General features: G+C 59.4%; 4 protein-coding genes across 9 annotated transcripts; 3 read left to right on the forward strand and 1 right to left on the reverse strand.

Annotated features, from left to right (window-relative positions):
• Positions 1 to 269: 269 nt before the first annotated feature.
• Positions 270 to 3,670, forward strand: PGP (phosphoglycolate phosphatase). The gene is made up of 2 exons (XM_052772347.1): positions 270 to 921; positions 1,297 to 3,670. The coding sequence occupies exons 1-2, from the start codon at positions 297 to 299 to the stop codon at positions 1,620 to 1,622; spliced, it is 951 nt and encodes a 316-aa protein (XP_052628307.1). The 5' UTR covers positions 270 to 296; the 3' UTR covers positions 1,623 to 3,670.
• A 211-nt stretch (positions 3,671 to 3,881) lies between these two features.
• BRICD5 (BRICHOS domain containing 5) lies at positions 3,882 to 10,404 on the forward strand. Its single transcript, XM_052772343.1, has 7 exons — positions 3,882 to 5,093; positions 5,179 to 5,424; positions 6,741 to 6,872; positions 7,586 to 7,738; positions 8,004 to 8,111; positions 9,532 to 9,685; positions 10,181 to 10,404. Exons 1-7 carry the CDS (start codon positions 4,947 to 4,949, stop codon positions 10,273 to 10,275), a joined length of 1,035 nt encoding a protein of 344 aa, XP_052628303.1. The 5' UTR covers positions 3,882 to 4,946; the 3' UTR covers positions 10,276 to 10,404.
• Positions 10,405 to 10,447: 43 nt separating this feature from the next.
• MLST8 (MTOR associated protein, LST8 homolog) lies at positions 10,448 to 15,874 on the reverse strand. Of its 2 annotated transcripts, XM_052772341.1 has the most exons (8): positions 15,624 to 15,867; positions 15,436 to 15,487; positions 15,186 to 15,348; positions 15,008 to 15,083; positions 12,720 to 12,872; positions 12,401 to 12,525; positions 11,777 to 11,940; positions 10,448 to 11,214 (listed from the first exon to the last, which is right to left on the reverse strand). In XM_052772341.1, the coding sequence occupies exons 1-8, from the start codon at positions 15,750 to 15,752 to the stop codon at positions 11,096 to 11,098; spliced, it is 981 nt and encodes a 326-aa protein (XP_052628301.1). In that variant the 5' UTR covers positions 15,753 to 15,867; the 3' UTR covers positions 10,448 to 11,095. The 2 variants fall into 2 exon arrangements, with proteins under 2 accessions (XP_052628301.1, XP_052628300.1); XM_052772340.1 differs by having other exon boundaries at positions 15,186 to 15,487; positions 15,624 to 15,874.
• A 432-nt stretch (positions 15,875 to 16,306) lies between these two features.
• Positions 16,307 to 24,544, forward strand: LOC128134960 (hexosaminidase D-like). 5 transcript variants are annotated; one of them, XM_052773300.1, is made up of 15 exons: positions 16,308 to 16,674; positions 19,006 to 20,521; positions 20,729 to 20,825; positions 20,974 to 21,211; positions 21,353 to 21,462; positions 21,781 to 21,868; positions 21,955 to 22,119; positions 22,218 to 22,401; positions 22,616 to 22,687; positions 22,804 to 23,008; positions 23,107 to 23,189; positions 23,426 to 23,504; positions 23,744 to 23,845; positions 23,987 to 24,076; positions 24,203 to 24,544. In XM_052773300.1, exons 3-15 carry the CDS (start codon positions 20,731 to 20,733, stop codon positions 24,384 to 24,386), a joined length of 1,695 nt encoding a protein of 564 aa, XP_052629260.1. In that variant the 5' UTR covers positions 16,308 to 16,674; positions 19,006 to 20,521; positions 20,729 to 20,730; the 3' UTR covers positions 24,387 to 24,544. The 5 variants fall into 5 exon arrangements, with proteins under 5 accessions (XP_052629264.1, XP_052629260.1, XP_052629259.1 ...); XM_052773299.1 differs by having other exon boundaries at positions 20,291 to 20,521; XM_052773303.1 differs by lacking the exon at positions 16,308 to 16,674 and adding an exon at positions 17,070 to 17,627 and having other exon boundaries at positions 20,291 to 20,521.
• The last annotated feature ends 218 nt before the right edge of the window (positions 24,545 to 24,762 follow it).

Raw genomic sequence — 24,762 nt, forward strand, 5'->3', positions numbered from 1 at the left:
GCCTAACGAGTTACCTAACGAGCCCCCGGGGCGGCCGGACGGCCCAATGGGTCGCGGAGCGCCTGGGGTGACCGCGCGCTCCTGGCCAATGGCGGCGCGCGGGGGGCGGGCCGGTGAGGCGGGCGACCAATGAGAGCCGAGCGAGCCGGGCGCCGTCGGTGGCGCCGTGCGGAAAGGCGGGGAGAGGGCGGTGGGGTGGGCGGGGCGCGGCACGCCGACACCGCCCAATGGGGGGCGCGGGGCCGGGCCGCGGCGCGGCCAATGGGGAGGGCGGGGCGCGTGGCTGAGGCGCGGCGATGGCGGCCATGGCGGGCGGCGGGCCGCGGCGGTGCCGGCGGTTGGAGGCCGAGGCGGCCCGCGCCGTGCTGGGCGCCGCCGACACGCTGCTCTTCGACTGCGACGGCGTGCTGTGGCGGGGAGAAGCGGCGGTGGGCGGCGCGGCGGCGGCCTTGGGCCGGTTGGCGGCGGCGGGCAAACGCCTCTGCTACGTGACCAACAACAGCAGCCGGACGCGCGCGGCCTACACCGAGAAACTGCGGCGGCTGGGCTTCCCCCCCGCCGAGCCCCGGCACGTCTTCGGCTCGGCCTACTGCGCCGCCCGCTACCTCCGCCAGGCCCTGCCGCTCGGCGCCGCCGCCTACGTGCTGGGCAGCCCCGCGTTGGCCGCCGAGCTGGAGGCCGTCGGTGTCCCGCACCTGGGGCCCGGCCCCGCCGCCCTGCCCGGTCCCGCGCCCGCCGACTGGGCCCAGGCGCCGCTCGATCCCGCCGTCCGCGCCGTCCTGGTGGGTTTCGACGAGCACTTCAGCTACGCCAAGCTCTGCCAGGCCCTGCGCTACCTCCTGCGGGGCGGCCCCGACTGCCTCCTCGTCGGCACCAACCGCGACCACCGCCTCCCGCTCGAGGGCGGCACCGCCATCCCCGGTGCGCGGGGCTTGGGGGGGGGGACACACACGACACCGGGGGTGGGGGGCGGCCGGTGCCTCGTCTGCCGCCCGGCGGGTGCGGGGAAGTGGCCCCGGCCCGTTCAGAGCTGCCCGTGGTGAGTCCTGGGGCGTCTGGGCCTCCTCCTCCCTGCAGCCCCCCGAAAGAGGGAGAATCCTTGTTGATCCTGTACTCGGGGAGTAGCGGTTCCTTTTTGATCTCGATGCGGGACGGTATTCCCGCCTCCTGGCGCTGACCTATTCCTGTGCCTGTCCCGTCTGTGAAGCTGCGCTGTGCGGTTTTGCACCAGCCCCTGCGAGCGCCGAGAGTCTTCTGCAGTCTCTAATCAGTGTTTTTTTTCTCCTCTCTCCCTAGGGACTGGCTGCCTGGTAAAAGCAGTGGAGACGGCAGCCCAGCGCGAGGCGTTCATCGTAGGAAAGCCCAACCGGTACATGTTTGATTGCGTGGCGAGCGAGTTCGACATCGATCCCGCTCGTACCATCATGGTGGGAGATCGGCTGGACACAGACATCCTCATGGGCAACAGCTGCGGGCTCACCACCCTGCTGACGCTTACCGGGGTCACCACGCTGGACGAAGTGAAGGGCCACCAGGAGAGCGACTGTCCCGCCAGGCAGAGCCTGGTTCCCGATTACTATGTCGATAGTATAGCCGACCTTCTCCCAGCACTGGGGGATTAATAGAGCAAAATGCTTGCAGCCTCTGCAGCGCTACCCCGAGGAGGGCCCCTGTTAATCACCCTGTGGCAGTAACGTACTCGCTAGGATACCACCCAGAGTTAGTAACCCTTAGCTTTTTAACCTTCCTGTCCTCTCGATACGATGTTGTTTACATCTCAGTCTTTAAATGCACTTTGAAACAAAGAGGGCATTACGGTGTCACCCAAGTCTTGGCGGCTTGGGTTTTGTTTTTTTTTTTAAATTATAAGCAACACATTTATCCAAATGTTTGTGATACTCGATGTCAACGTTGTCCTCTAGACTGAGTTGAGGAAAGTAGAGCTGGTTGATCTGAGGAAAAGAACCCAACGTCTTGCGGCGTGTCCTCGCCTGGACAGGCTATGGCTCAGTCTGGTTTATTCAGGGAAATGACTCTTGGAGTGTGTAGTAACCTAGCGGCTGTGTTTGGAAATGCTTGCGGTGGCTGGCAGAATTAGTTTTTGGCTTTAGACTGATTCCCCCCCTGCCCCTTTTTTCCAGATGGGGTCCTGTTTAGTAGTACAGCCCACTGCAAGCGCGACATCCAGTCGCAGAAACTGAAATCCGTCTCCTTTATTTGATCGTTGCAAATTGCACTTGTGATGCAGATTAGGATGATTCCACTCACAAAATAGAAACGGTGTCTTCTGTATACTGTATTTGTCCAAGCGTTGGATGTATGTGTAAAGTACATGTACATACAAGAACTACCCTGATCCTAAATATATATCAGAATATATTTAAATTATAAATTTAAGTATAGTATATGATAATATATCTTGTTTCCCAGAAGGGAGGAGAAGAGGAATGTACTTCACTGATCACAGTAGATTTAATTCTCCTAAGCTTTTGCATTTGATAATGCAGAAAGTCTGTATCCACATAGGACTGTCCTTCACTACTGCTGCTTCCCAGAAATAACTGGATCGATTAGTACCAAGTTAGTTCTTGTGCTTCCCTCAGCATCAAAATAGCCACTCGCTTTGGCTTTAGCTGCAGAATCTGAATTGACGCTCAGTCCGCAGGGGATGGATGCAGTACGCAGTACGGCTTTCCACTGAAATAATCCTGTGAGAGTACTGGCTGTGTGTGATGATGGCATGTGCTTCCTTTAAATAGCTGGGGTTAATAATATCTTCCACATGTGTCTGGTATGGGGGCCTGGCACCAGTTGCTTGTCTGAAGAGGAGTGCTTGCTTGCTCAGGTGATGATTTCATTGTGATCTTTAGGCGGGTTTGGGTGATGCACAGCTCAGGCTACGGGGTACGTTTTTATGCTGGCTAAATCGAAGGCCACAGTTGAAAGCTTTTGCGTTACAGAATTAAGTGAAAAATTATATATGCAAATAACATGCTTTTATTCCATAGATTCCACTATCGGTAGTTAAATTTGAACACTGGCCTTCCTTCATCTCCCACTGTTCAGCTGGATAGCTCTAGCAGTGTGTTGACGCCATTTCCTTCTACTCGGACACTTGAAACAAGTAGACTTGCCACCTTGTCTGTACAGCAATAACCGTGCAGTTCATACTGTCTTTTGGTGTTACCAGATTAGCTGCTCTTGTAAACGGGTGTTCGTTTGTAACTCAGAGTTGTGTGAGGAAGTGCGGATAATCTCTTCCCTGTTCCTGTCTCCAGCTGGAGGGCTGTGACTGTGTAGAGTCACAGAGAAATACTTACAGATAGAACTTCCACTTTATCTGGGTAACGTGGAAATGGACATTATGGATTTACTGCAGGTAGGGTCCGACTTAGCGACGTGTTCTTTGATTCATTTCCTGTATCTGGTGCTTATAATTTCAGAATATGTCAAGTCAAGTAGTAAATGCCAGGAGAGGCGTTCAGCCTCGTTCAAGCAGCGCACTGTCCCTGCCAAGTACTCTTCACTGTACAAGGGAACCATTACCTCGATTCACGTATGCTGAAATGTACTGGCGAAGGTGTCAATCGTGCTTCAAAACTCTGTATCAACTTCCAAATGGTTTTTAAGCCTCTACTTGAATTCACATTAAACTTACAAACCTGCTTTCCCCTGGCGTTGTCTTATTTCGTAGTCTTCTCTGGGAGCTTTGCTGCAGCTGTACTGTCTGGACGTTCTGGGAGTTAGGGATGCAGTTTGTGTTTATCATCTTTACTCCTCACATGCAGTATCAGGGAAAGAAATCCAAATCCTGGAGTGTATTTCTTTGGTTCAGGTCCCAGAGCTGTCCGGGGCTCTTAGCGTGGGCTAGGATTTGCCTCTTTGAGTAAGGGTACAGCACAGAGCAGAATGCAATAATCCTTTCACAAACAATGTTTTATAGAGGGTTTTGCTTTCTTCCTGTGCCTTATGTTGGGCAGGGTATAAATTAAAGTGAGAAAGTGTCTGCTGTGTGGCTGTTAAAAATCTCTGGGGGGAGAACACCCTGTGCGTGTCGCAGCTTGTTTTTCAAATTTCTTGAGCTAAGCTCTGCTGCAGGAGAAGCCAGCTAGCAGGCTATTCTGCGAGGAGCGCTGCCTGCTCTCCAGTGTCTGTTTGCAGAAGCAGAACTGGTGGGTTGACCGTTCCAACATGGTTCCTGTTCTCGTCAGAGCTGCAGCACGGGACGCTGCGGACTTGCCTTCGCCGTTTTGCTGTTTTAAAGCAGTGACAGTGATGGTGGTTTGACTCTCGCTGGCTGCAGCCTTCAGGTGTGTATTTGTCCAGAGTTTGAGTTCACGTCCCACAGAAGCAGCGTGCTGGGATGAGATGGTGATCTTCTAGCGAAATAGCTCATGTTTGACTTGCAGAAGGAAAGAGGCTGAGTGGGGAGAGGGATTGCTAGTACTTTGATGATGAGAAACTCCGGGATGAACTGCCCTCTTGGCTGAGTTTGATCAGTCCTGGGCCGTGTTTGATGGGAAAATGTCTGAAAGCTGTATTTTCCCTTGATAGACACCATGTGAAGGAATTCTCTTGAGCTTTTCCTTGCCTCCATTCAGTTGGTTACGTCTGGCTGGCAGGTCTCAAAAACACAAAGCTCTCTCTCAGAGGCTCCCGGACTGCTGAGGAAAACCATGGTCTGGCGACCTGGGAACGCTGTTCCCCGCGGGGTGTTTCTCATCATGGGACACGGGTGTTGGCATGAGCGCAGCTCAGGTTATGGCGATGACTTTGTAGCAGAGATCCTTTTTCCCGGGGTCTGAACAAAGCGAGGTCCGTAGGTGGAACACAAGCGTGTCTGTGCAGCCAAGGCTTGCAGGGCAGCAGTCTGCAGGATAAACAGTTGGCTGCAGCCCACAGAGCTCAGGCGGCACAAAGTTCACGTTGAAATGTAGAAATAACTGATGACAAGGGCAGGCTGCCACTTTTCTCTATTCATTGTGTCTCTTAATGAGACTTACCCAGTCCTGCTATTAGGGCCTGCCAGCAGGGAGGACCGACACAAAGCCCCCGATTGTCATCCACCTGCCCCCCGCCAGCCGGCTCGCAAGGTGAGCAGGAAGAGCGGTTTTATGCGCTGACAGCATCGCTCAGCAGCCCTGGGTTTTACCCCCGTTTCCCTTCTCGTCTCCCCAGGTGGCAGCTCTACGGTTTCACCCTCCCTGTAGATCTGAGTTGAGGAACTCCTGGCTGGGAAGCCCTCTGGCCGCGACGGACACGTATTTACGTTTCGCGGATGCACGCTTAGGTTTCCCAGGCGTGCCTGGAGTTGGGGATGATGCACAGTCTGTGTGTTGTCAGGAGGCAGAGCTGCAGGAGCGAGCTCCTCATCTGAAGTGGAGGATGGAGGGTAGGACTGGCACTGGCGATGCTGTCTCTGCAGTGAGTATCCCTGGTCCCTCAGGTATCACAGAGAGAGTCCCCGCTCTGTGCTTGCTTGATTCCTCTTTGGAAGGGGCTGAGCTCCTGCTGTTCCTGTGGGTCCTGGTAAGATTTTGTTCATCCCCAACCTCAGACCCCCCACAGTTCAGCTCCTTGTAAGGCAGCTGACTGTCACCTGGATTTTCTTGTAAGTGCCCGGACTTACACGGCATAAACCAGTCATGTAACAAGGCAGGTCAGGTTAGAGGTGCCAAAGAACCCCTGCTTGCGTGCTGCAGAGCTGCTCAGGATGCGTGTGCACGTGTGAACTGCAGCCTGCCGAGGGACAGGAGTCACTGGATTTCTTTATTTGCACCTTTCCCACCCAAGGGAATTTCGTTAGTTATAGAAAACTTGCCCATTACTGTAGGGCTTGGGCTATATTGCGTTTGAATTGAGAAGCTTTCAGCTTTGCGCAGCTTTAACTTCATTAAGACTTGCTGCTTTTCTGGTGGAATATATCTGGAAGTTACCGAAAAAGATCAGTAACTGACCCGGAGGCTTGAAGAGCCCCTTACTTGTGCGGCTGTAGCAAGTCTAACCATGGCCATTTATTGAATTTCTTTATGTGCTTTAGAGGATTGAGAAACAGATTAGGTTTCTTAAGTGTGGGCTGTACAGTTGAGATTATTGAAAGTGCATTCTTTCCGGTTTGTAAAAATAATTTTATGTGCCATTAAGTTAAATTTAATTGTTTCGATATAAGAATTAAAGTAAGTTTTAATAGAGCCACTAGAAGTGCCACACGACTACCAAGCTTTGTTGCTTCAAGTAACAGCTTGGTCTGCATGGAGAACAACTTATCAGGAAAATAAAAAACCACGAAATACACGTTCGGGCAAGGAAGCAGGATCACTCCGCATGGGGTCTGTTTCGAATGCTGATGGTTCTCCTGGGGATTTCTGCTATAAACCAAAATAATTTAATTTGTTGCTAAAGCACAGCAGCAGCAGCCCCTGTTTGTGGAAAGCTTCCTGCTGCAGCCCTTCCTCAGCGGGTTTGCAGCGTTTGCGTGCTTCCCCGGCCACAGGAGGAAAGTGCTCGACTGTGGGAGTGCTGGTTACCAGGATGTCGGATCTGAAACTCCAGCACTGTGGGATAAAAGCAACATTATTCCGGGGCTGCTGCGATGTTCTGGCAGTTCCGCACTCAAACACCAGCAGTTTGCACGATGATTTGAGTCACGAGCGGGAAGCGCATTTCATGGTGAAGAAGAATAACCAGCAGAAGGGTTGATTTTAACTCCTGTTCTTTCCTTTTTTTGCCTTGGTTCCCAGGACAGGAGGGCCGCAGCACACTTCACAGCTCCATCCAGGACGTTCTGGATCATCTTGTCCGTTGCCTTGTTTTTTGCAGTAGTTGGCATCAGCATCGTGGGGGTTCTCAGCTTCTCCCCCAGCTCTGCCCAGGTAAGGGATCCCGATCGAGGCAGGAAGCCGCCTCCTGCCCGCAGCCCTTATTTGTGTTGGAAACACTTGTTGGGAGAGATGAACGAGCTGGGATCAGGGCTGGGTTTGGCCGATTCCTGTCTCTGGAAGATGCAGGCAGCCTGCAGGCAGAAGGGCAGGAGGGTGCCGGCAGCGCTGCAGGCAGCGAGCTGAGCAGTGCCTGTCTCACCCCTGCAACACGCCTGCCAGAAACCGTTGCTTAAATTAGAGGAACTTCAGTGCATCGCTTGTAAATATAGCCACAAGCTGGTATTTTGCTAAGCAGGCACGTTCCAACGTGCGGCTGTGGCCTCTGAGGCAAGGAGGGGGAGCCCGTTTGATGCCAGCGAGCTGTGCTGGCTGGGGAGGCAGATCCCAGCCTCCCCCCGCGTGTGGCTGCGGCAGAGGCTGGCGAGACCCCTGGCCCTTTCCTCCCCTCCAGCAGCCTGCTGCCAGACAGGGTGGGTGCCTTCGGCGTGAGGGGCACTGGCACCTCTCCCCCAGCCCTGCGTGATGGAGAGCGGTCTGCTTCATGGATCTGCTCCCCTCCCTTGGGTCAGAGCTTGCTTCTCTCTGTTGCTAAATAATTCAGGCAAGCCGGCGAAGGGTCTGGGTGGGGATGTCGGCGGGGAGACGCTGCCTGCGAGCACTGAACAGCTGAAGGTTGGTGCTGCGCTCCCTCTCTTTGTGCCCAGGCTGGCTCGCAGCTCGTCCGGCTAACGCTCCAGGGCCAGCTAGACCCCCTGAGGAATCAGACAGCCTTGGTGGACAAGTCCAGGAGCACCGTGACCTACTACGTAACCTCGCAGAGTAACCACACCACCGTGGTGCTGTATGACAGCAGGAACGTAAGTGTGTTGGGATAATTACCTGCCTCGCTAGCGTGGAAGCGAGCAGAGGCGCCCAGGCTGCTGAGAGAAGAGCTGCTGGGGTGGGAGCGGGAGGTGCAGGCCAGGAAAAACATCACCCAGCTACCGTTTGGTGCCTTTCTCTGCACCTTTAGTTAGGAAAGAGAACGCAGGGCAAAAGGAGGAATGTCCATTTTTATGGCTCTTAAGACAGCTGCGGGTGCGTGCCACTGCCTGCTGTAAGGGGACATGATCTGTCTTGCAGGGCTACGTGTGCTACAAGCCCATGGAGCAGCGTACGTGCTACCTGAGGAGGATGGATGCCTGGGACGTCCAGACCCTACAGACATCTCTCAACACGTCTGAGCAGAGAGTGAGCAGCTGCTGTGGCCGTTCCCCGGGGCGGCTGAGCGGACGGGGGTGATGAATTGGGCTTTGCACGGAGTCCTGGCTTGCTGAAGGCCCTTTTCTGCATGGATTTGTGTTCGCAGTGGTGACTCTTGCACACCAGCATCCCAAGTGTGGCTAAATGAGAGCACAGGCTCTCCCAGCCGGGGGTAGCAGCAGCAGCCCCCTGTTCTGTGCAGTTCTGCTTGGGGAAGGGCTGGGCTGGTGTCTTGCATAGGAACAGAACTCTGCCTTGCAGTGCTGGGCTCAGCATGCGAGCTCAGAGCAGCAACTCCCGGTTTTACCAATATCCTATCTTCTGTAGGAAACAGCAGAGTTGCAGATCGGGGAAGGGGGCTGTGTCCCACAGAGGTGAATAGCAGGGCTCTCGCAGGACCTGCTCCCACTGGATTCTGTTACTTGCTCAAAATTCTGGGGAACAAAAAACAAAGGGGGTTTGTTAGCAATTCACAGGGGAAAAAGTTGGAGTAAAGCATGTATACAGACCCTCTGAACAAAATGTTAATGGATGCGTGGGCGCGGGGCAGATTCTGTTTCAAGAAGACAGAAGGCCCCATTTTTTGTGCCCCTGCCATCTGCTCTCCATTTCCTTGGGGGCTCCTGGGGGGGCTCCTTGTCCCTCGCCTGCCGCTCCCACCCAGCTGGGAAGCGATGGGCAGGGTTTAACTCAGAGGAGCGTAGGAACACAGCACCCATGAGAGCAGGCTACCAAAGGGGATGCAAGAAGAAAGCATCTGCCCGGCTCTGAGGCTCCTTAATGGAAGTAAAAGAATTGGTGGTGCCGGGGCTGCCAGCAGCCCACTCGCCCATCGAATGGGACCCGGCACTGAGGAGCCCCAGCTCACCCTCGTCCTGTCCCAGGCACCGCGGGGCTGAAGGACACCGATTTGCATCGCACCCGGTGCTGGGGACTCCGCTGCTGAGTGTGGAGAGGGGACAGGGCTGCCGTGGGTCACCGCGGCTGGGATGCAGCCGAAACCTGGGGGTGCTGGTGGCACTGGGTAGGCAGACGCAGGTCAGACCGATGCTCCTCTGCCAGCGGGCTGTGGCTGTTGTGATACCTGGCACAACGGGGCGTTTTAGCTCCAGGTCCAGGGACAAAGCAGCCCAGCGAGGGGCCCGGGAGGAACTGCGTCCCCCGCTTCCCAAGCTGCAGGGCTAGCAAGGGGCCACGGGCTGTCCCTGCTCCAGCCTCACCCCTGGGAGGCTGCTCCAGCCAGGGCGAGCATCCCGGTAGCCTGGTGGGATGGGGCAGCCGTCGGGAGAAACCTGCCCTTACTGCTGGGGTAGGGAGTGCTCCCTGGGTGCCCTGAGACTAAGAGCAGTTCTGCGGGGCTGGAGGGCAGCGCCAGGAGGGGCAAAATTAACAGGGACGTTTCTTTCAGGCTGATCAGCTGCTACGTCAGAATAACGAGACCGAGTACTACCAGGAGTTCCTGGGCATTCTGGCGGGGGAACAGGTGGACCCCAAAAGCCTGGGGGAAGCTGTCCAGACCCTGTGTGAACAGACATCCATCTTCTGGGTCAGGAGAGGGGAAGGTGAGTTGTACGTGTCCCTTTGCAGAAGAGAGAAGCACAATTGTTTCCAGTACCCCTAAGAGGAGCAGGCTCTGCTGCACAAAAGCTGATGTACATCCTGGGACAGGCTGCCGAGGCCCAGGACAGGGACAGGTGACCTCTGGTTCAGTACCAAACCGCTGCTCGGCCATCACCGAGCGCTGGCTCGTACCCACAACCTGCAGTGAACCACGGTGCTGGCTGGGAAAGGCTCCGAGCCCCCTTCCCCGCGCAGCGCAGCGCAGCCTGCTTGTGTGGCACAACCACAACACAGAGCAGTCCTCGGCGATGCTGTTGGCTTGTCACCTTCATGTTCACCAAAAGCAGCCTGCCAAGCTCTCATTCTGTTCTTACTCCAGCTTTAATGAGAAAGGTCATTCCCTGAGGCTTTCGACTTGTTTGGCTCCCCAGGGACTAGTATCTGCAGGACTGCAAAAGCAATCATCTCACCTGCTTTTGTCCTTGCTCATTTGGCAGGACCGGGGAAGCAGCGGCTGATCTACCTTTGCATTGACATCTGTTTTCCAAGCAACATTTGTGTGTCTATCTGCTTCTATTACCTCCCTGAGTAAGTCCTGCAGCTGCAGATGCCCTCTCGCTGCTCTAAATACTTGAACTGGATTCCTGAAAAGCCTCTGATTTCAACAAGGAAGGTAATATCTACAATATCCCCCAAAAGCTTCCTGCTGATTTCATGCTGCAGTTCAGGAGAGTTTAGAAAAATAACAGGACTCTGCTCAGCACTGTCAGTACAGACATTTTATTTGCAGCTGTGCTCCAGGGCTGCATCTTGTACGTAGGTATTAGGAGATCCAGGCCTAGAGGAACCACGTGGAATAGCTAGTGTTTTATGGCTACATGCCCTGTTCAACACAAAGTTATTAAATTTTTTGGGGGTGGTTGGCTTTATAAGAGTGCAGCTCTCCAAGCAAGTCTGTGAAATACACTTTGAATAAAGGGATTGCAAAACAAGAAAACAACTGCCTTTCCTGTGTTTGCTCAGCCTCTTCCATCATTTAGAAAGGCTGATTTTTTTTTTTTTTTTTCCACTCTGGGGTACAAGAACATCACAAAGCTGTCAGCAGCTGATGCCACAAGGATTCCTCCAGCTGAACTGTACCCAGCTCCCCTCTGTGGGACCGTGGCTCCCCCTCCCATTCCCTTTTGTCCACGCGGCCTCCCTTAGAGGCCACACACGTTTCGGTAATGATCTGCTCGGAGCTGAAGCCTGGTCTCACTCCAAGCAGATGCAGTTGCTTCTGCAAGAGACCGAGTCCTCTCCGTCAGAGGAGGGGATGGTTACAAGTGTGTGTCTCGGGCTCCAGGGAGGGTGCTTGCCACTGTAAGACAAGGGAAAACAAGCAGAGGTCCTTTCCTTCCCACACATGACCATTATCCCAACACGCTGTCATTGAAAGCAAGGCAGACAACTGCTTTCTGGTGGCCGCTGTATTCCCTCTTGATCTCTCCTGTCTCCACACACCAAAGTCTGGCCAGGTTGTCAGAGGAGGCTGAAACAGAAAGTGAAAAGAGGAGTGGGATATATTGCATTACACTTTAAACTTTTTTTTTATTATTTATTATTATTATAAGGAAGACTTTCCTCTTGCTTCATTCAACACAGTTGTTAGAGCTGTTCATGACGGGTAAGGGAGCTGTGCAGAGCAAGAAGCTTAGTGCATTCCTGTATTACGTGGGGTTTTAATTATTTTGGAGAGAAGTTACTGTGGAAATTACAACATATATATTTTGAAAGGACTATCAATGCTGCGTACTGCAAGCAGCATTGCTACCAGGTGAAATAAACTGCACACATGAAGATCATCTCTCCACTTTAAACAGATGCCCTACTGCAGCACAGGCAAAATGCTTAAGGGAGCTAGTAGACTGCATTGTGGGTGTGAGGCTGGGTGCTCTCACCTCACATACACTGGTGCACAAGGGTTTGGCAATATCCCAGCTAGAGAAACTGGTAAGTCTTGTGCTAGCGCAGGGCCCTGCTGCTGGGGGCCTGGCATAGTCCAAATCAAGCAGTGGGCCAAGGGCAGGGGCAGGAGTGCAGCAGTGCCTCACCTGTGACGATGTACTGGGAGTCCCCGGAGAACGCGCAGTCCCACATCCAGCCCCGAGATGTTTCTCCTGGGTTATTGCTCTTAATGCTCAGCTCTGTCATCAGAGAGAAGTTTGAAGTCCTCCAGATCTTACACGTCTGATCTGCAGAACACGTGGCTAAGAGCCTGCAAGGAAGAGACATGCGAGGGCAACCTTATCAGTCACGCTGTGCGCCTAAGGGCCTCTCATTAATGTGGGCCTGGAACAGTAACGAACTGGAGACCTGCGTTCATTGTAATCACATTTCTTTACACCTGTATCATCTGCTTTATGAGATTCAAGCCAAACAGACTTGGTGAAGGAGGACACCAAGTCCGCCACTGCTCCTGGAGATCAGCAATTCAATCCCAGCTGTAAGAACAGCTCACAGCTGCAAAGCTGGCTGAGAGCATGAGGCTGGGATGCCACTGACAGTGATCCAGTGCCGGCATGTCCCGCGCCTCCAGTCCCGCTCCTCCCCGGGGGACCTGCAGGGCAGTGTGGAGCCAGCATCAGCCAACAGCTGGAGGCACAACTGGCCTCTGCCTGCCCAGAAAGGATCATCTGTTCCCATCGCAGATAGGCGAGGGGCTGGCATGCACTCACGTGGAGTCGGGGCTGAACTTGCACTGGAGGGCGTAGCGGTTGTGCGCAGGGATCTTGGTCTTGGGGATCAGCTGGGTCACCTCCTCTCCAATGCCACCCGTCAGGTTCCACACGTAGCAATTTCCCTGTGGTGAGACAGGGGAAGCTGTGGCCGGGCTGGTGGTCACCCGCCCAAAAGCAGCCTGGACTTTCCACGCCCGACCACAGCACAGCAAAGTCGGTTCGTGCAGACCGGCTGTCTCTGCCCACGGGAGGCACAGCCCAGCAGCTGCCAGAGCACCATAAATCCCATCCCACGTTCGAGGCTGTCAGAGCTCACCGAGCTGTTAACGGCCGCCATGTAACTAGCATCAGGGTCAATGTGAACCGAATTCACAGAAACTTCGGGCTCTGGAATCAGCTGCTCGTTGTGGTCAGTCTTCAGGTCCCAGATGTGAATGGCACCACTCTGATCACCCACAATTAGCTCTGCCTGCAAGAAAACACCAGCCTCATCTCTCTGAGGAGAACCCCGCAAGCTGATGCCCAGCCCATGCCGGTGTAGCACCACATGGCACCTTGCTCTGGATTTAAGCATCAGGGTCCTGTTCTGCCTAATTATTCCCCAGCACAGGGCTGTTTCAGAGCTCCAGGGGCCTGTTGACTGCCCCTGTGCGCTGAGAGCAAGCACAGTACTCATCTCAGGTTACACTCTGCAAAAAGGCTGTTTACCTTTACAGAAGTGTTTGCTAATTTTATAAACCCCAGAGCAGACAGCGGCTGCCTGATTTCCAGAACCGTTGCACGGCTACAGCTCCAAACAACATCCACAGAAGCCAAATGATTTTCAGCATGTCTGAGAAGCGGGCATTAAGATGCGAGTTGGCCAGTGAACAACTGAAGCACTCAAGAGTGTACAGATACCTGAAAAACACAAGCCTAAATGTTTTTTTTTTTCTCTCTCTCTCCCCTTCTCAGGGGAAGGACAAGAGCCAGCTGAAGGGCAGGAGTTCTGGCTCCGATCCCATGCTCAGACCAGAAGACAATGCTGGCGGCTCTCCACTAAAACCAGGGCTTTTATCGACAGTCTTGCGCTGCCCATAATTTTAGCAGAATCCCTAGAGGAGATCAGGTCATCAGGCGCAGCTAATCTTGTACCTGTGAGCAAAGGCTTGTTTCTGAGGAAGACAATCATCGCTCGATATATTTAGCTGACTGCACAGTGCAGAACCGTCTTCTGGACGCCTCAATCCTTAGCCCCCTCTTAGCAGGTGTTAAGTGCAATTGCTAAAGCTGTCACGGCTTTACCCAGGCCATGAGAAATCTCTCTCGGATAACTAGATCAGCATCACTGCAGCAGGGAATTGCAGAGCGATGAAGCTATCTGAATAAATACTGCCACCTTTGGACTAATTAACTGCGTTCTGCTCACAAACCGACACTTCTGCAGCGCAGCAGCAAGTTGGCTAGTGATTATTTGACATGTAAGATCTATGTACAACAATAATATTTGTTTTAACATGATGCATTCTCACAGCACCGGCACTATAGGTGCATCAGCAGTATTTGGGTAAAGTGTGTTCCAAATAACTGATCTCAAATCTGGTCCGAAATTCCAGGCTTGCAAAATTAAACCTTTGCAAAATCAAATGCAAAGAAATGTTTCTACTGCTCAGCTTTTTAAAAAGGTTTGTGCTGCCATGTCTGCAAACAAACCCTGCAGCACTGTGAATATAAAATGGACCAGACGGGTTATTAACACTGCAATGATATGTATTGATTTTCACCGCCGTCCCCTCTAATGCACCGCACTCCCTTTTAGCTTCGTTTCCCGAGCCCCAGCCATCCCTCTGTTTTATCAACAGCTTCTGAACCAACTGGTGAACCTCCAACAAATCTGACCAAGGTCCTGAAGGTAATGGGGGCCACAGGCCCAGAGATGCTTTTTCTTGACAGCAGTGCCACTCTCAAGATTCCCAGCCCACCCCATGCCACCAGTTCCACTCCCATCACATCCCACCACATCCCCTTGGTTATGTTCTTGGGATAGAGACGGTCCCAAAGGAGTATTCCCTCCTACGGGATGAGAGGCCCAGCACAGCCGCTATGCTGTCCCTTTGCAACAGCCACCAGGTAATTAGCACAATTGTGCTGGCTGGCAAATGAGCTCAGCGGTCAAAGCCCCCAGGCTGCGGCATGGACACCTGCTGCAGGCACAACGTGAGCCTGCGGTACCTGCTCTCCCCCAGCACCACTGTTCGGGGAGGTCTGCTCCATCGCACAAAGCAGCGTTGGCTTTCCTGGGGCAGACGGAGGGACCGTGCGTCTGTCATGCCGGCTCCCGTGTTGCGTGGGCTCTGTTCTCCCACTGACCCAAAGCTCCCGGCACCAGCAGCTCAGCAAGGGACCAGGCGGATGGGCAGCCTGGATGCGGGAAGCCAGCTGCTGCTTATCCGGCAATGCCACCAAGAACTTGCGGGTCTGTGCCACCAGGAAGGCCGCCCTCCCCAGCCAGCCCCCAGATATTTTGCCGCGTCCGCCAGTATAAAACTCCACAGCCCCTCAGGTTTACCTGGAGGAGCCACGGCAAAGCACGAGCTGGGAAATCATGGAGAGACCAGTGCTCACCTGGTTGGGGTGCAGGCAGACACAGTTAATAGGAGCGTTCACCTGGAAAATCCGCTGGCACTGGAGGTTACGAGACCTGCAACAAAACAGTGAGGAAGCAGCGTGTTCAAGAGCGTGCAATCTCTCTCTGGGGTGCTGCCAGAGGTGGGGGGGACGGGACACCGCCGCCTCTGCCCACCTCAGGTCCCAAATCCTGGCCATGCAGTCCTCCCCGCCCGTGTACATCCACCGCCCGTCCTCGTGGAAGCCCACGGAGGTGATGTTCTTGCTGACGCCGTCGTAGTTAATGACGGGGTTGGGGTTGTTGGAGTTGAGGTCGTACATGCGGATATGCTGGTAACCTGCAACAACGACCGGGCAGGGGATGACCGACGTTCCCCCGACCCGTGCCCGGGGCGGCGGGGGGGGGGGGGATCGGGTGGGCTCACCTGCGGCAGCGATCATGCTGCGGTCCGGCGTGATCTCCAGGGCGTTCACCTGCTGCAGGCTCCCGTTAAGGTCGGTAAGAAGAAGCCGGGACCCGAGCGGTGAGACCGAGCGCTCCCAAACGCGGGGCGTGACACCGAGCTAACGGTGTCCGGGGGGCGGCGGGGGCGGCCCCGGCCCTGAAGGATACGGAGTCCTGGTGCTGGACGGTGCGGGTGCAGATGCCGCTGTGCGCCTGCCAGAACCGCACCGTGTGGTCGTAGCCGGCCGTGGCCAAAATAACGGGGTCGCTGCCCACCGTGCCCTGAGCGGCGTTCATGGTTCCGCCACCGGCGCCCGCTCAGGGACCCGGTCCCGGACCTGGCCCACGCGTGGGTCCACGCCTGCGCTTCCCCCCCCCCGCCCCTGCCCGTGCTGCGGCGCGGGGGAGCTGGGAGCCCGCCCCAATCCCACCCCCCCCCCCCCCGCGCTCTCCCCCGGTACCGGCAGCCGGTGCCGGCGCGGATCCCGCCCGGCGCAGGGAGGGGGGGCACGACTCGCTCTGCGCATGCGCCAGGCAGCCACGGGCCGCGCTCTGCGCATGCGCGCTGCCCTCCGCCTTAGCGCGCAGCCTCTCGGGGCGTCATCCGTGGGGGGGGGCGGGAAGGGCGCATGCGCAAGAGCCGCGGCGTCGGGCGATACTAACGTGCGGGGCGCGGAGGGGGGTGGGGTGAGACCACGGGGCACGTCGTGGGGGGAGAGGGGGGGAGCGGGAGCTCTTTCCCAGCGCCGCCGCCAGGGGGCGCTGCGCTGAGGGGCGGCCGTGCAGCGCCGAGCACCGCGGGGCGGGGCGGGCACCGGGCACACCGGGAACACCGGGCACACACCGGGCACACACCGGGCACGGTCGGGCCCGCCGGGGCATCCACGGTGCGGTCCCGGGGTCCAGAATACCCTTTGGGCCGGTGACAGCCCCGGAGCAGAGCGGGCGAGCGGCGGGTGCGCGGTGTTCCGGTGCTCGCCGCCGTGCCGGTATCGCACCGGGGAGTGGGGCACGGTCCCCGCCCTGCCGGTGCCGCCCCGCTGTACACGGTGGGTAACGGGAGCCGGAGCATCCCCTCCTCGCTTGTCCCTCGGCTTCGGTCCCGCAGCTGCCGTGGCACCGGAGCCGCCCGGGCCCTTTAAGAACGGCGGCGGCTGCGGTCCGTGCCCGCGCTTGCGCCCGCTCCCGGCGGTGCCCGCGGCGGCCCCCGTACCTGCCGGTAAGGGCCGGGGGAGCCGGGGATGCTCGGGGCCGCAGGGGGGGGGATCGGCGGTGCAGGGGTGGCCGGGATGCCCGGTGCCGCGGGGATGCCCGGTGCCGCGGGGATGCCCGGTGCCGTAGGGATGCCCGGGGGGATGGGAGGGATGCCCGGTGCCGCGGGGATGCCCGGGGGGATGGAGGGATGCCCGGTGCCGCAGTGGGGACCGGTGCGGCAGAGATGCCCAGCGGAGCCTGGAGGGATGCGGGGATGCCCAAAGGGTACCTGGGGGCGTAGGGGGACGTGGGGTGCCCCAGGCTTGCGGGGTGCGGGTGGTGGTGGGCTGGGTGGGCTGTGGAAAGGCCCCCTCCCCGCCCAGGGGCTGCCCCGTGTGTGCCCCAGCGTCCCGCGGAGGGGGGGGACAGGGGCTGTTTCTCCCCAGGGGAACAGCCCCCTCCTGCTGCCATGGGGGCTGTAGCCCCGCGGGGGGGTGGGGGTGGTCCTCAATCTCCCCACGCAGGAGCCCCCGGGGCTGCAGTGCCGTGGCCTCTGGCGAGGGGCAGCTCACCCCGGCGGGGGGAGACCCAGGCTGGGTGCGAGGGACCTGGACGGCCTCGGCCGGGCTGACCGAGGAAGGCTCTGGAAGCGTGTGAGCGTGCACACATGCGTGTGAGCGTGCACATGAGTGTGCACGGAGCAGCGTCACTCTTCCCACGGCCGCGCTGTCGTGCGCACCGACAGGAGCGAGGGTTTGGCATGGTAACGGCTGGGGAACACCGGAGCGGAGCGGGGCAGTGGGCAGCCGGGTGGCATCCAAACCCTGCAGCAGCACCCAAAACCCTCGCTACGGGCCCGCAGGCTACAGTGGCACCTGCCACCCTGGGGGCACTCGGCTCCGTCCTCCCCACGGCCCCGCTCTCTCCAAGCTCAGGTTTGGGTTTGCTTCCATTCTCCTCTCCTTCAGGCTCGGGAAGGTAAGTGGGGAGCTGGGCTGGTTTTGGGGAGCTGGGCATGTTTCAGGGAGCTGGGAGCAAAACCCACGTGAGCTGTGCGGAGGCGGGGGGGGGGGTCTGGCCCCCTCCTCACCCACCCCATGGCTGCTGAGAGCGTTGAGCCAGGCTGGCCGGTTGCAAGGAGCCGCGGGCTCTTCCGAGCCTCCCAGGGACCATGCCAGCGCCATTCGCAAAGGGCTGGCAGAAGAAGATGTCACGTTAATAAATATTGCGGGTGCTAGCAGCAAGATGCCGGGTTAGAGGGGCGGCATCAATCAGCTGAGCCCTCGCTGCAAAGGGATCTCCCGTCAGCACAGGGGCGCAGAGTCGTGGCTGCCCCCCGTCACCCCTTGCCGCTGCACCCCACCACCGGCATGCACCGAGCCCACCTGCCCTTGCCTGGGCCATGCCAGGGAGGCTCAACTCTGGGAAACCTGTTCTCTATTTAAATAAGATAACATATATTAAAACCGCCAAATCTTGGCGAGCTGACAGCGTCTGTCTAAATATTTATCCCTCTTCCGATCAGGCGCTGTGTTCCCATGACAGCGTGATTAGCACTTTGCATATTTATGGCCTTTCTGGGTGCTGGGCTCCCCGCGCCTGCCTGCCCCGTGCCTGGGGGGGCCATGGAGACCCCCCTGTCTTCCCACACAGCCGGCAGAGGTGAGCCCTGGGCCGGCAGCTGTCCCAGCCTGGCACATCCCTGCTGGGCTGTGCTGGAGCTGTCAGGAGCAACCAGGGCCGGGCAGGATGGAAATGCAGCAGGGACGGGCAGGGCAGGGAGCGGGTGCTGCGTTTGTCCCCCACAGCACAGGAGGTGCAGCGCTGAGGACGAGGCATCTTGTCCATGCAGGGACACAAGCACAGGGGACAGCGTGGGCATGACCTGCCCCAAAAGCAGGGTCCTGCTCTGCCTCCTGTGCACGAGCACCAGGGGACTGGGTACCTGTGGGCGATGGGGATGGAGCAGGGATGCTCTGGCTCCCTCCCGCACAGTGCTGCCCTGCCCCACGACGTGGCCTTGCTGGGACTTCATGCTCTGGGGACAGCACGTCCCACGCTGGCTCTGCAGGACGTGCCAGGGGTCCCGGCCGCCGCATCCCCCCTGCGCCCCATGGCAGCGTGCGGGAGGAGCGTGTCAGGAGGGATTAGGGCTGTGTCTAGAAAAAGGGCTAATTCAGAGCCAGAGGCACAGGGTGGCTCAGCACGGCTCTTCCCCTGGTGCCACTGCTCTGGCAACACAAACAAAACCCTCACGATCAGCTGAGCCGCTTGTGTACCGGCAGCCGCCAAAATCTGCTTTTCAGTTCCCAAATCTGGCAACGCTGAATTTAACCCCAAACTTTGGCGCATTTAGGTGGCATCTCACTGAAAGGGCTGGTGGTAGCTGCCCGGGTCCTGACAGCGGCTGGGGGTGTTGATACGCTACCTCATCCCTGCCTCGCCACACGTGCTCGGGTTGGTAAAAAAGGAGAAAAAGGGGCAAAAATGGTGCTAGCGCTTCTCGTGTACAGCTTCCGAGAGGATTCGTGCTGCCTCCTGCCTGTTGTGCTGTGGGCACCGTGGGAGACGTGCCACCCACAACAGGGTAGCTCTGGGCTCCTGGGGTGGGAGCAGGCGTCACTGTGGGTCCCTTGTCACCTGGGAGCAGTGCTGCGGGCGAGGAGGAGCCCCGAGGGGGCTGCAGGAGCGGGGGACACAGAGTGTGCTTGGTGTTCCCCCCCGCCGTGGTGCTTTCCCAGGGGGTTGTGTTGGGGCTGCAGAGGTGGGTGGCTCCGTGGGGCTCGTGGGAGCAGTGCCCCCGGTCACGGCGGTGCCCCCAGTGCTGTGCTCGCCGGGGTCTGGCCTGGCTGAGCATCTCCTGCTGCAGCTGCGGTGCTGGCTGCATGGAACGCTGCTGTGGGTCTTGGTGTTGGGGCTGGTCATGCACCAGCTGGTATAAATCTGCACAATCCCTCGAGCTGTGGCCATGGGGGGGGCTGGGGAAGGGGCACCTGCTGCCTCCTGCTCCACAGAGACTGCCTTTGGCTTGGGCTCACTTTCATCTAAATTGGTAGATCCCCATCTCAGGAGTTCTCAAAATTGGTTTAGGAAAAGAAGACTTCAAATGAATTTTATTAATCTTAATTGTGACAACTCTTTGACATGAGCTCTTCCCTGCACCCCGCGTGGCGTGTCCTACATGTCCCGTGAGGGATCAAACATCGGTTTAACCAGACCAGCCCCCCCCCCCGCACGGCGCGGTGCGGCGTCTCACAGCCCCCGGCAGCGGCAGCACCAGCACCAGCAATCCTGCTCTCGTCCCTCTTCCCCTCTGCGGGGAAAGCGGCAGCTCTTCTCGCCGGGCTCAGACCCCAGGCAGCCGGACCCCACTGTGCTCCTGCCCTGGTTGTTTTCCGTCGGTCGAAGCAGCTCGTGCCCCTTCCCCTCCACGGTGCCGGGTGGGACTCCCCTCCCCGGGGCAGATGCTGCGGGCTGCGCATAGCAAGCGTGTGCCCATCCCTGCAGGTGCTGGGGGGGTCCGGGCTGTTGCCCTCGCCCCAGCGGTGCCTGTGGCCGTGCCGGTGCCCGTCCCCAGGGCAGCACTGCCCGTTGCCAGCACGTGCCCGGGTGGTCCCCAGTCACCTCTCCTCTGTCCGCAGGGGCATTGCCTCCCGTGCCTGGCCCCGTGATGCCACCCCACCCAGCTGCCCAGTGACACAGCCCTTGTCTTGGAGGTGACCCAGCGGCTCGAGGGGAGCCCCCGGCAGGGACCTGCCCCTGCAGCCACCGCCTTGTTTGCTCCTGCGCTGGCGGAGCCCGAGGAGGGTGCGCCCTTGCAGGCAGAGGCAAAGGCAGGTCTGGCCACTAGCCCCTGGGCTTGGGCACGTGAGGTAGGAGGGACACGGGGGTACCTCTGTGCGTGTCCCCAGTGGGGACCAGGGTGGAGGGAGGGGTCTCCCCCATGTCCCCTTTCTATGGGTCTCGAGCTGCCCTGGTCAGGGGAGCAGGGCACGGTATGTGGGGTTGCACGGGGTCGCCTGCGCTCTGGGTCCTTCGGGGTGCTGCCACACAGCCGGACCCCTGTGTGTGCCCCACAGAGATGGCCTTCCAGCGGAGCCACAGGCTGAACCTGCTGCGCCTCGTCGTGCTGCTCCTCGTGGCCTTGGCCGGCATCAAGTTCCTCTTCCGCGACAGGTGAGGTGACGGCGGGACCCCAGGCCTGGGTGGGGGCCCCCACGGGGTTGGGGTCTGCGGGGAGCCCCTGGGTCGTGCCTGTGCTGGGGGGGGGCAGCTGGTGCCCCCGTGCCCCACGGCACCCCCAGCCCTGCTCCGCTGCCTGCAGCTTTACCCTGGAGCTGCACAAGCACGTCAGCAAGGACAGTGGCTTCTGGGGGGACCTGGGTGATACCGGCCGGGACACCGGCCCCCAGAGCCAGGCTCTGGAGCTCTCCGCGGCAAAGATAACGGCCCCGAGGCAAGAGCCTGGGCAGCAGGTCCCCAGGGATGTCAGCGCCACCGAGATGAGGCTGGTCCACCTGGACCTCAAGGGAGCTGCGCCCAGGGTCTCCTACCTGGAGCAGGTGAGGATGCCCAGGGACAGGGAGGAGGTGCCGGGGAGGGATGCGCTGAGGGGGCAGAGGCAGAGCAAGGCTCAACCTGCCGGCTGTCCCCGCCATCCCCCGGGGTCCCCGCCGGCTGAGCCTGCCCTGCCCGCTCTGCAGGTGTTCCCCCTCCTGTCCCAGCTGGGAGCCAACGGCATCCTCATCGAGTACGAGGACATGTTCCCCTTCAAGGGGGAGCTGGAAATCCTCAAGTCCCCATACGCTTACAGGTGAGCCGGGGCTGTGTGCTGAGCTGGCTGGGGGGCTGCCGGCTCGGCGCAGCCCCGGCAGGTCCCGGTGTGCCGGGGGCTGGGTGTGACCCGCCTGGACCTGTGCCCACGATAACCATGATCGGAGTGCCAGGCTGTGCCTCTGGCAGACCAGTTTCCTGCCCCGCCGGGTCAATATTTGTGTCCCCATAGTAAAGTCCACACAGGCGTGGGGCAGCTGGGGCCACTTGGGCAGGTGCCGGAGGAAGAGGAGGGAGTGCCCTCATGTTCTGCCCTCTGCCCCGGCATCCCCTGGTGAGCCTGTCCCTGCCCTCCCAGTGAGGATGACATCGAGCGGATCCAGCAGCTGGCAGAGCTCCACAAGCTGGAGGTGGTTCCCCTGGTGCAGACCTTTGGGCACGTGGAGGTAAGGGGGTGCTGGTCCCACTTCTCATCCCACAGCATGGGGGGGGTTCCCCCTGGAAACCCCTCCTGACACGTCTTCCCGCACAGTTCATCCTCAAGCACGAGAAGTACCAGCACCTGCGGGAGGTCGAGCGCTTCCCCAACAGCTTCAACCCCCATGTCCCCGACACCCTGGCCCTGCTCAAGAGCATCTTGTCGCAGGTGATCGAGAAGCACAGGCGCTCCACCTGGATCCACATCGGCGCGGACGAGGTGGGCAATGAGCCGTGCAGGGACCCCAGCCTTCACCCCGGGCACCAGGCGTGCTCCCAGCGGTGCTGAGCTTCCCCCTTCGCTCCCCCCAAATCCAGGTCTTCCATCTCGGGGAGGGCATGGACTCCAAGAACTGGATGAGCCGCAACAAGGGTGACACGGGGACCATGTACCTGAAGCACATCAAGGAGGTGCTGAGCTTCATCACCACGCAGTACTGGGGGCTGCGGGTGCTCATGTGGGACGACATGCTGAGGAAGATCAGTGTGGGAGCCCTGCAGGGTGAGAGGATGGGGACGGCAGTGGTGGCACCCGAGCTGGGGGTCTCAGCAGTGCCCGTCCGCATGGCCGCCCTGGCAGGCATCATGCCCGGTGCCCAGCAGGAGCCCGTGCCTGGCCCTGTGGGGACACGGGTCTCGGGGGAGCACGAGGACCCCCAGGCATCCTCCTGCCGCTGGCACCGGTGCCCACGTCCCCATCCCTGCTCCCCCAACAGAGTCCGGGATAGCAAAGCACGTCTCACCCATGGTGTGGTTCTACGCACCCAACTTCGAGGCTGAGCAGATCGGTAAGGCGGCATGCCGGGCTCCCTGGGGCTGGCAGGGGGGGAACACCCCCCTTCCGAGCCCCCCCCCCAGCCTCCCGGGGACAGTGGCACTGATGGTTCACGCCTGTCCGCTGCAGGGCCATTCCTCACCAAGTACGCAGAGAGCGGCTTCGAGGCGGTGTGGTTCGCCAGCGCCTTCAAGGGCACCACGGGACCGGCGCAGACCTGGCCCCCCCTGAGCTACCACCTGAAAAACCACCTGAGCTGGCTGAAGGTGATGCAGGCCCTGCCACAACTGGCCCCGCTGCGCTTCCAGGGCATCGTCCTCACCGGCTGGCAGAGGTGAGGGGCGGCGGGACCCCCACCCTCCCCGGTGCCTGCGCAGCCCCGCTGACAGCAGCGCAGGAGGCGGTGGCGTGGCTGGCCCCCTCCCTCCGCAGGTACGATCACTACTCGGTGCTCTGCGAGCTGCTGCCCGTCGGCATCCCCTCCCTGGCCGTCTGCCTGCAGACCCTGGTGAACGGTGAGCCATCGCCCCGCTGCCAGCACCGGACCAACCGTCGCGGCCGGGCTCATCCCCCATCTCCCTAACCCGCAGGCAGCCGCTGCCTGCGAGACCCCATCCTGCAGGCAGGGAGGGATGCTGGGGAGGGAGGTGGGAGGCAGGGGAAGGAGAGCTTCAGCTCCCCCAGTTTTGGCCCCGAGTGCCTGACGGTGGGGTGGCCCGGGCCCTCCTGCCCCTCTCCTCGTCCTCCCCAGGGGGCTTCACGGAAGAGACGAAGAGGAAGGTCCTGGACACGCTGGGCTTCCAGAGCATGCAGCTGGAGCAGAGCACGTGGTGCGTGGCACAGCCTGGCCGTGGTGGGGGGCGGCTGCGGCGCTGCCACCCTGGTTCTATCCAGAAGGGATGCACTGGAGGGGAGCGGGGAGTTGGCTACACAAATGCCCCAGACCCCCCTGGGGCGAGGGTAGATGCCCTCCAGCCACGCAAGGTGCTGGGGTTCACCCAGCCTGGAGCCCCGGCGTGGCCAGTGCACCCCACGTGTTGGGCTCTCACCTCCTCTTCCCTTTCCCCAGCGAGGGCAGGGGAGCGTTCCCCGGCGCGGAGATCTACCACATGGTCGAGCAGGTTAATGGCCACCTGAAGGAGAGCATCCTTAAGGCCCTGGAGGAGGAGAGGTAACGGGCAGTGGGGTCGGCCGCCTCTGGCCACGGGGCCAGAGCACAAGAGGTTTTTTGCATGGGAGGGGACCTGCCTGGCGTGCAGCTCCCTGTCCCTGGGTGTCCCCCGTGCCCCCCACTCCCCTCGTGCCTCCCCAGCGCCATCAAGGGCTGGTTCAGCCCCTATCACCGCAAGCGCCAGTTCGGCAACCCCCGCAACATGGAGAGCTTCGGCAGCAAGGTGCTGAAGTACGTGGTGCTGGGCACCGGGAACAACCCCCCCCCGGGTGCCTGCGGGGGTCTGGGAGGGGTCCCAGGCTCAGCTCTGGGGTCCCTCGCAGGAGGGAGCTGGACCCCCCACTCTCCCCCTGCCAGGCTCCACGAGGACTGGGAGAGCTTCGTCCGTGACCTGCGCGCCCACCTGGAGAGGGTCTACTTCCCTGACACGGTGGAGGAGTGGATGGAGGAGAACATCAACCCCTACCTGGACCAGCTGCGGGACCTGGTGCGCGACTACCGAGCCATCATCCGCCTCAACGCCAGGCCCAAGGCGACGTAGGGGCCGCGGCCCCCCCCCCCAGCTCCCTCTGCCCCCCTAGGGTGGGCTTCGGGTGCCACCGTCGCATGTCTGTCTGCTGGTGACCGCATTGCTGCCGTTGGTTTGTACTGTACAGAGCTCCTGCACATCCCACTTCCACAATAAAGTATTTTCGTAGATGCTGCTGGGTGCTGGAGGGGGCCACGGCTCTGCCCCCGCCTTGCAGGCAAGGGGGAGCTGGGGCCGGGGCGGAGGGCCGGGGTCTGTCCTGCGACAGCTCCTGGGCCCCTTGCTCCTTCTCCACTGGAGCTGGAGGGTTTGGCAGCCGTGACGGAGGGCAGGGAGAGGACAGCCGATGCCCCACGGGGACACCCGTGTGCCTCGTGCCGGCCTCGAG

This window comes from Harpia harpyja, chromosome 21 (assembly GCF_026419915.1).
Source record: "Harpia harpyja isolate bHarHar1 chromosome 21, bHarHar1 primary haplotype, whole genome shotgun sequence".
Taxonomy (NCBI): domain Eukaryota; kingdom Metazoa; phylum Chordata; class Aves; order Accipitriformes; family Accipitridae; genus Harpia; species Harpia harpyja.

Coding starts and splice junctions, on each gene's coding strand:
- BRICD5 (XM_052772343.1), top strand. CDS start 4,947: ATGACAAGGGCAGGCTGCCACTTTTCTCTATTCATTGTGTCTCTTAAT. Junction 8,112..9,531: donor TCAACACGTCTGAGCAGAGA/GTGAGCAGCTGC, acceptor CGTTTCTTTCAG/GCTGATCAGCTGCTACGTCA. Junction 9,686..10,180: donor CTGGGTCAGGAGAGGGGAAG/GTGAGTTGTACG, acceptor CTCATTTGGCAG/GACCGGGGAAGCAGCGGCTG.
- LOC128134960 (XM_052773304.1), top strand. CDS start 20,731: ATGGCCTTCCAGCGGAGCCACAGGCTGAACCTGCTGCGCCTCGTCGTG. Junction 22,120..22,217: donor TCCACATCGGCGCGGACGAG/GTGGGCAATGAG, acceptor CCCCAAATCCAG/GTCTTCCATCTCGGGGAGGG. Junction 22,688..22,803: donor CTTCGAGGCTGAGCAGATCG/GTAAGGCGGCAT, acceptor TGTCCGCTGCAG/GGCCATTCCTCACCAAGTAC.
- MLST8 (XM_052772340.1), bottom strand. CDS start 15,752: ATGAACGCCGCTCAGGGCACGGTGGGCAGCGACCCCGTTATTTTGGCC. Junction 12,526..12,719: donor TGGCGGCCGTTAACAGCTCG/GTGAGCTCTGAC, acceptor GTCTCACCACAG/GGAAATTGCTACGTGTGGAA. Junction 11,941..12,400: donor AAGTTCAGCCCCGACTCCAC/GTGAGTGCATGC, acceptor TCTTCCTTGCAG/GCTCTTAGCCACGTGTTCTG.
- PGP (XM_052772347.1), top strand. CDS start 297: ATGGCGGCCATGGCGGGCGGCGGGCCGCGGCGGTGCCGGCGGTTGGAG. Junction 922..1,296: donor GGGCGGCACCGCCATCCCCG/GTGCGCGGGGCT, acceptor CTCTCTCCCTAG/GGACTGGCTGCCTGGTAAAA.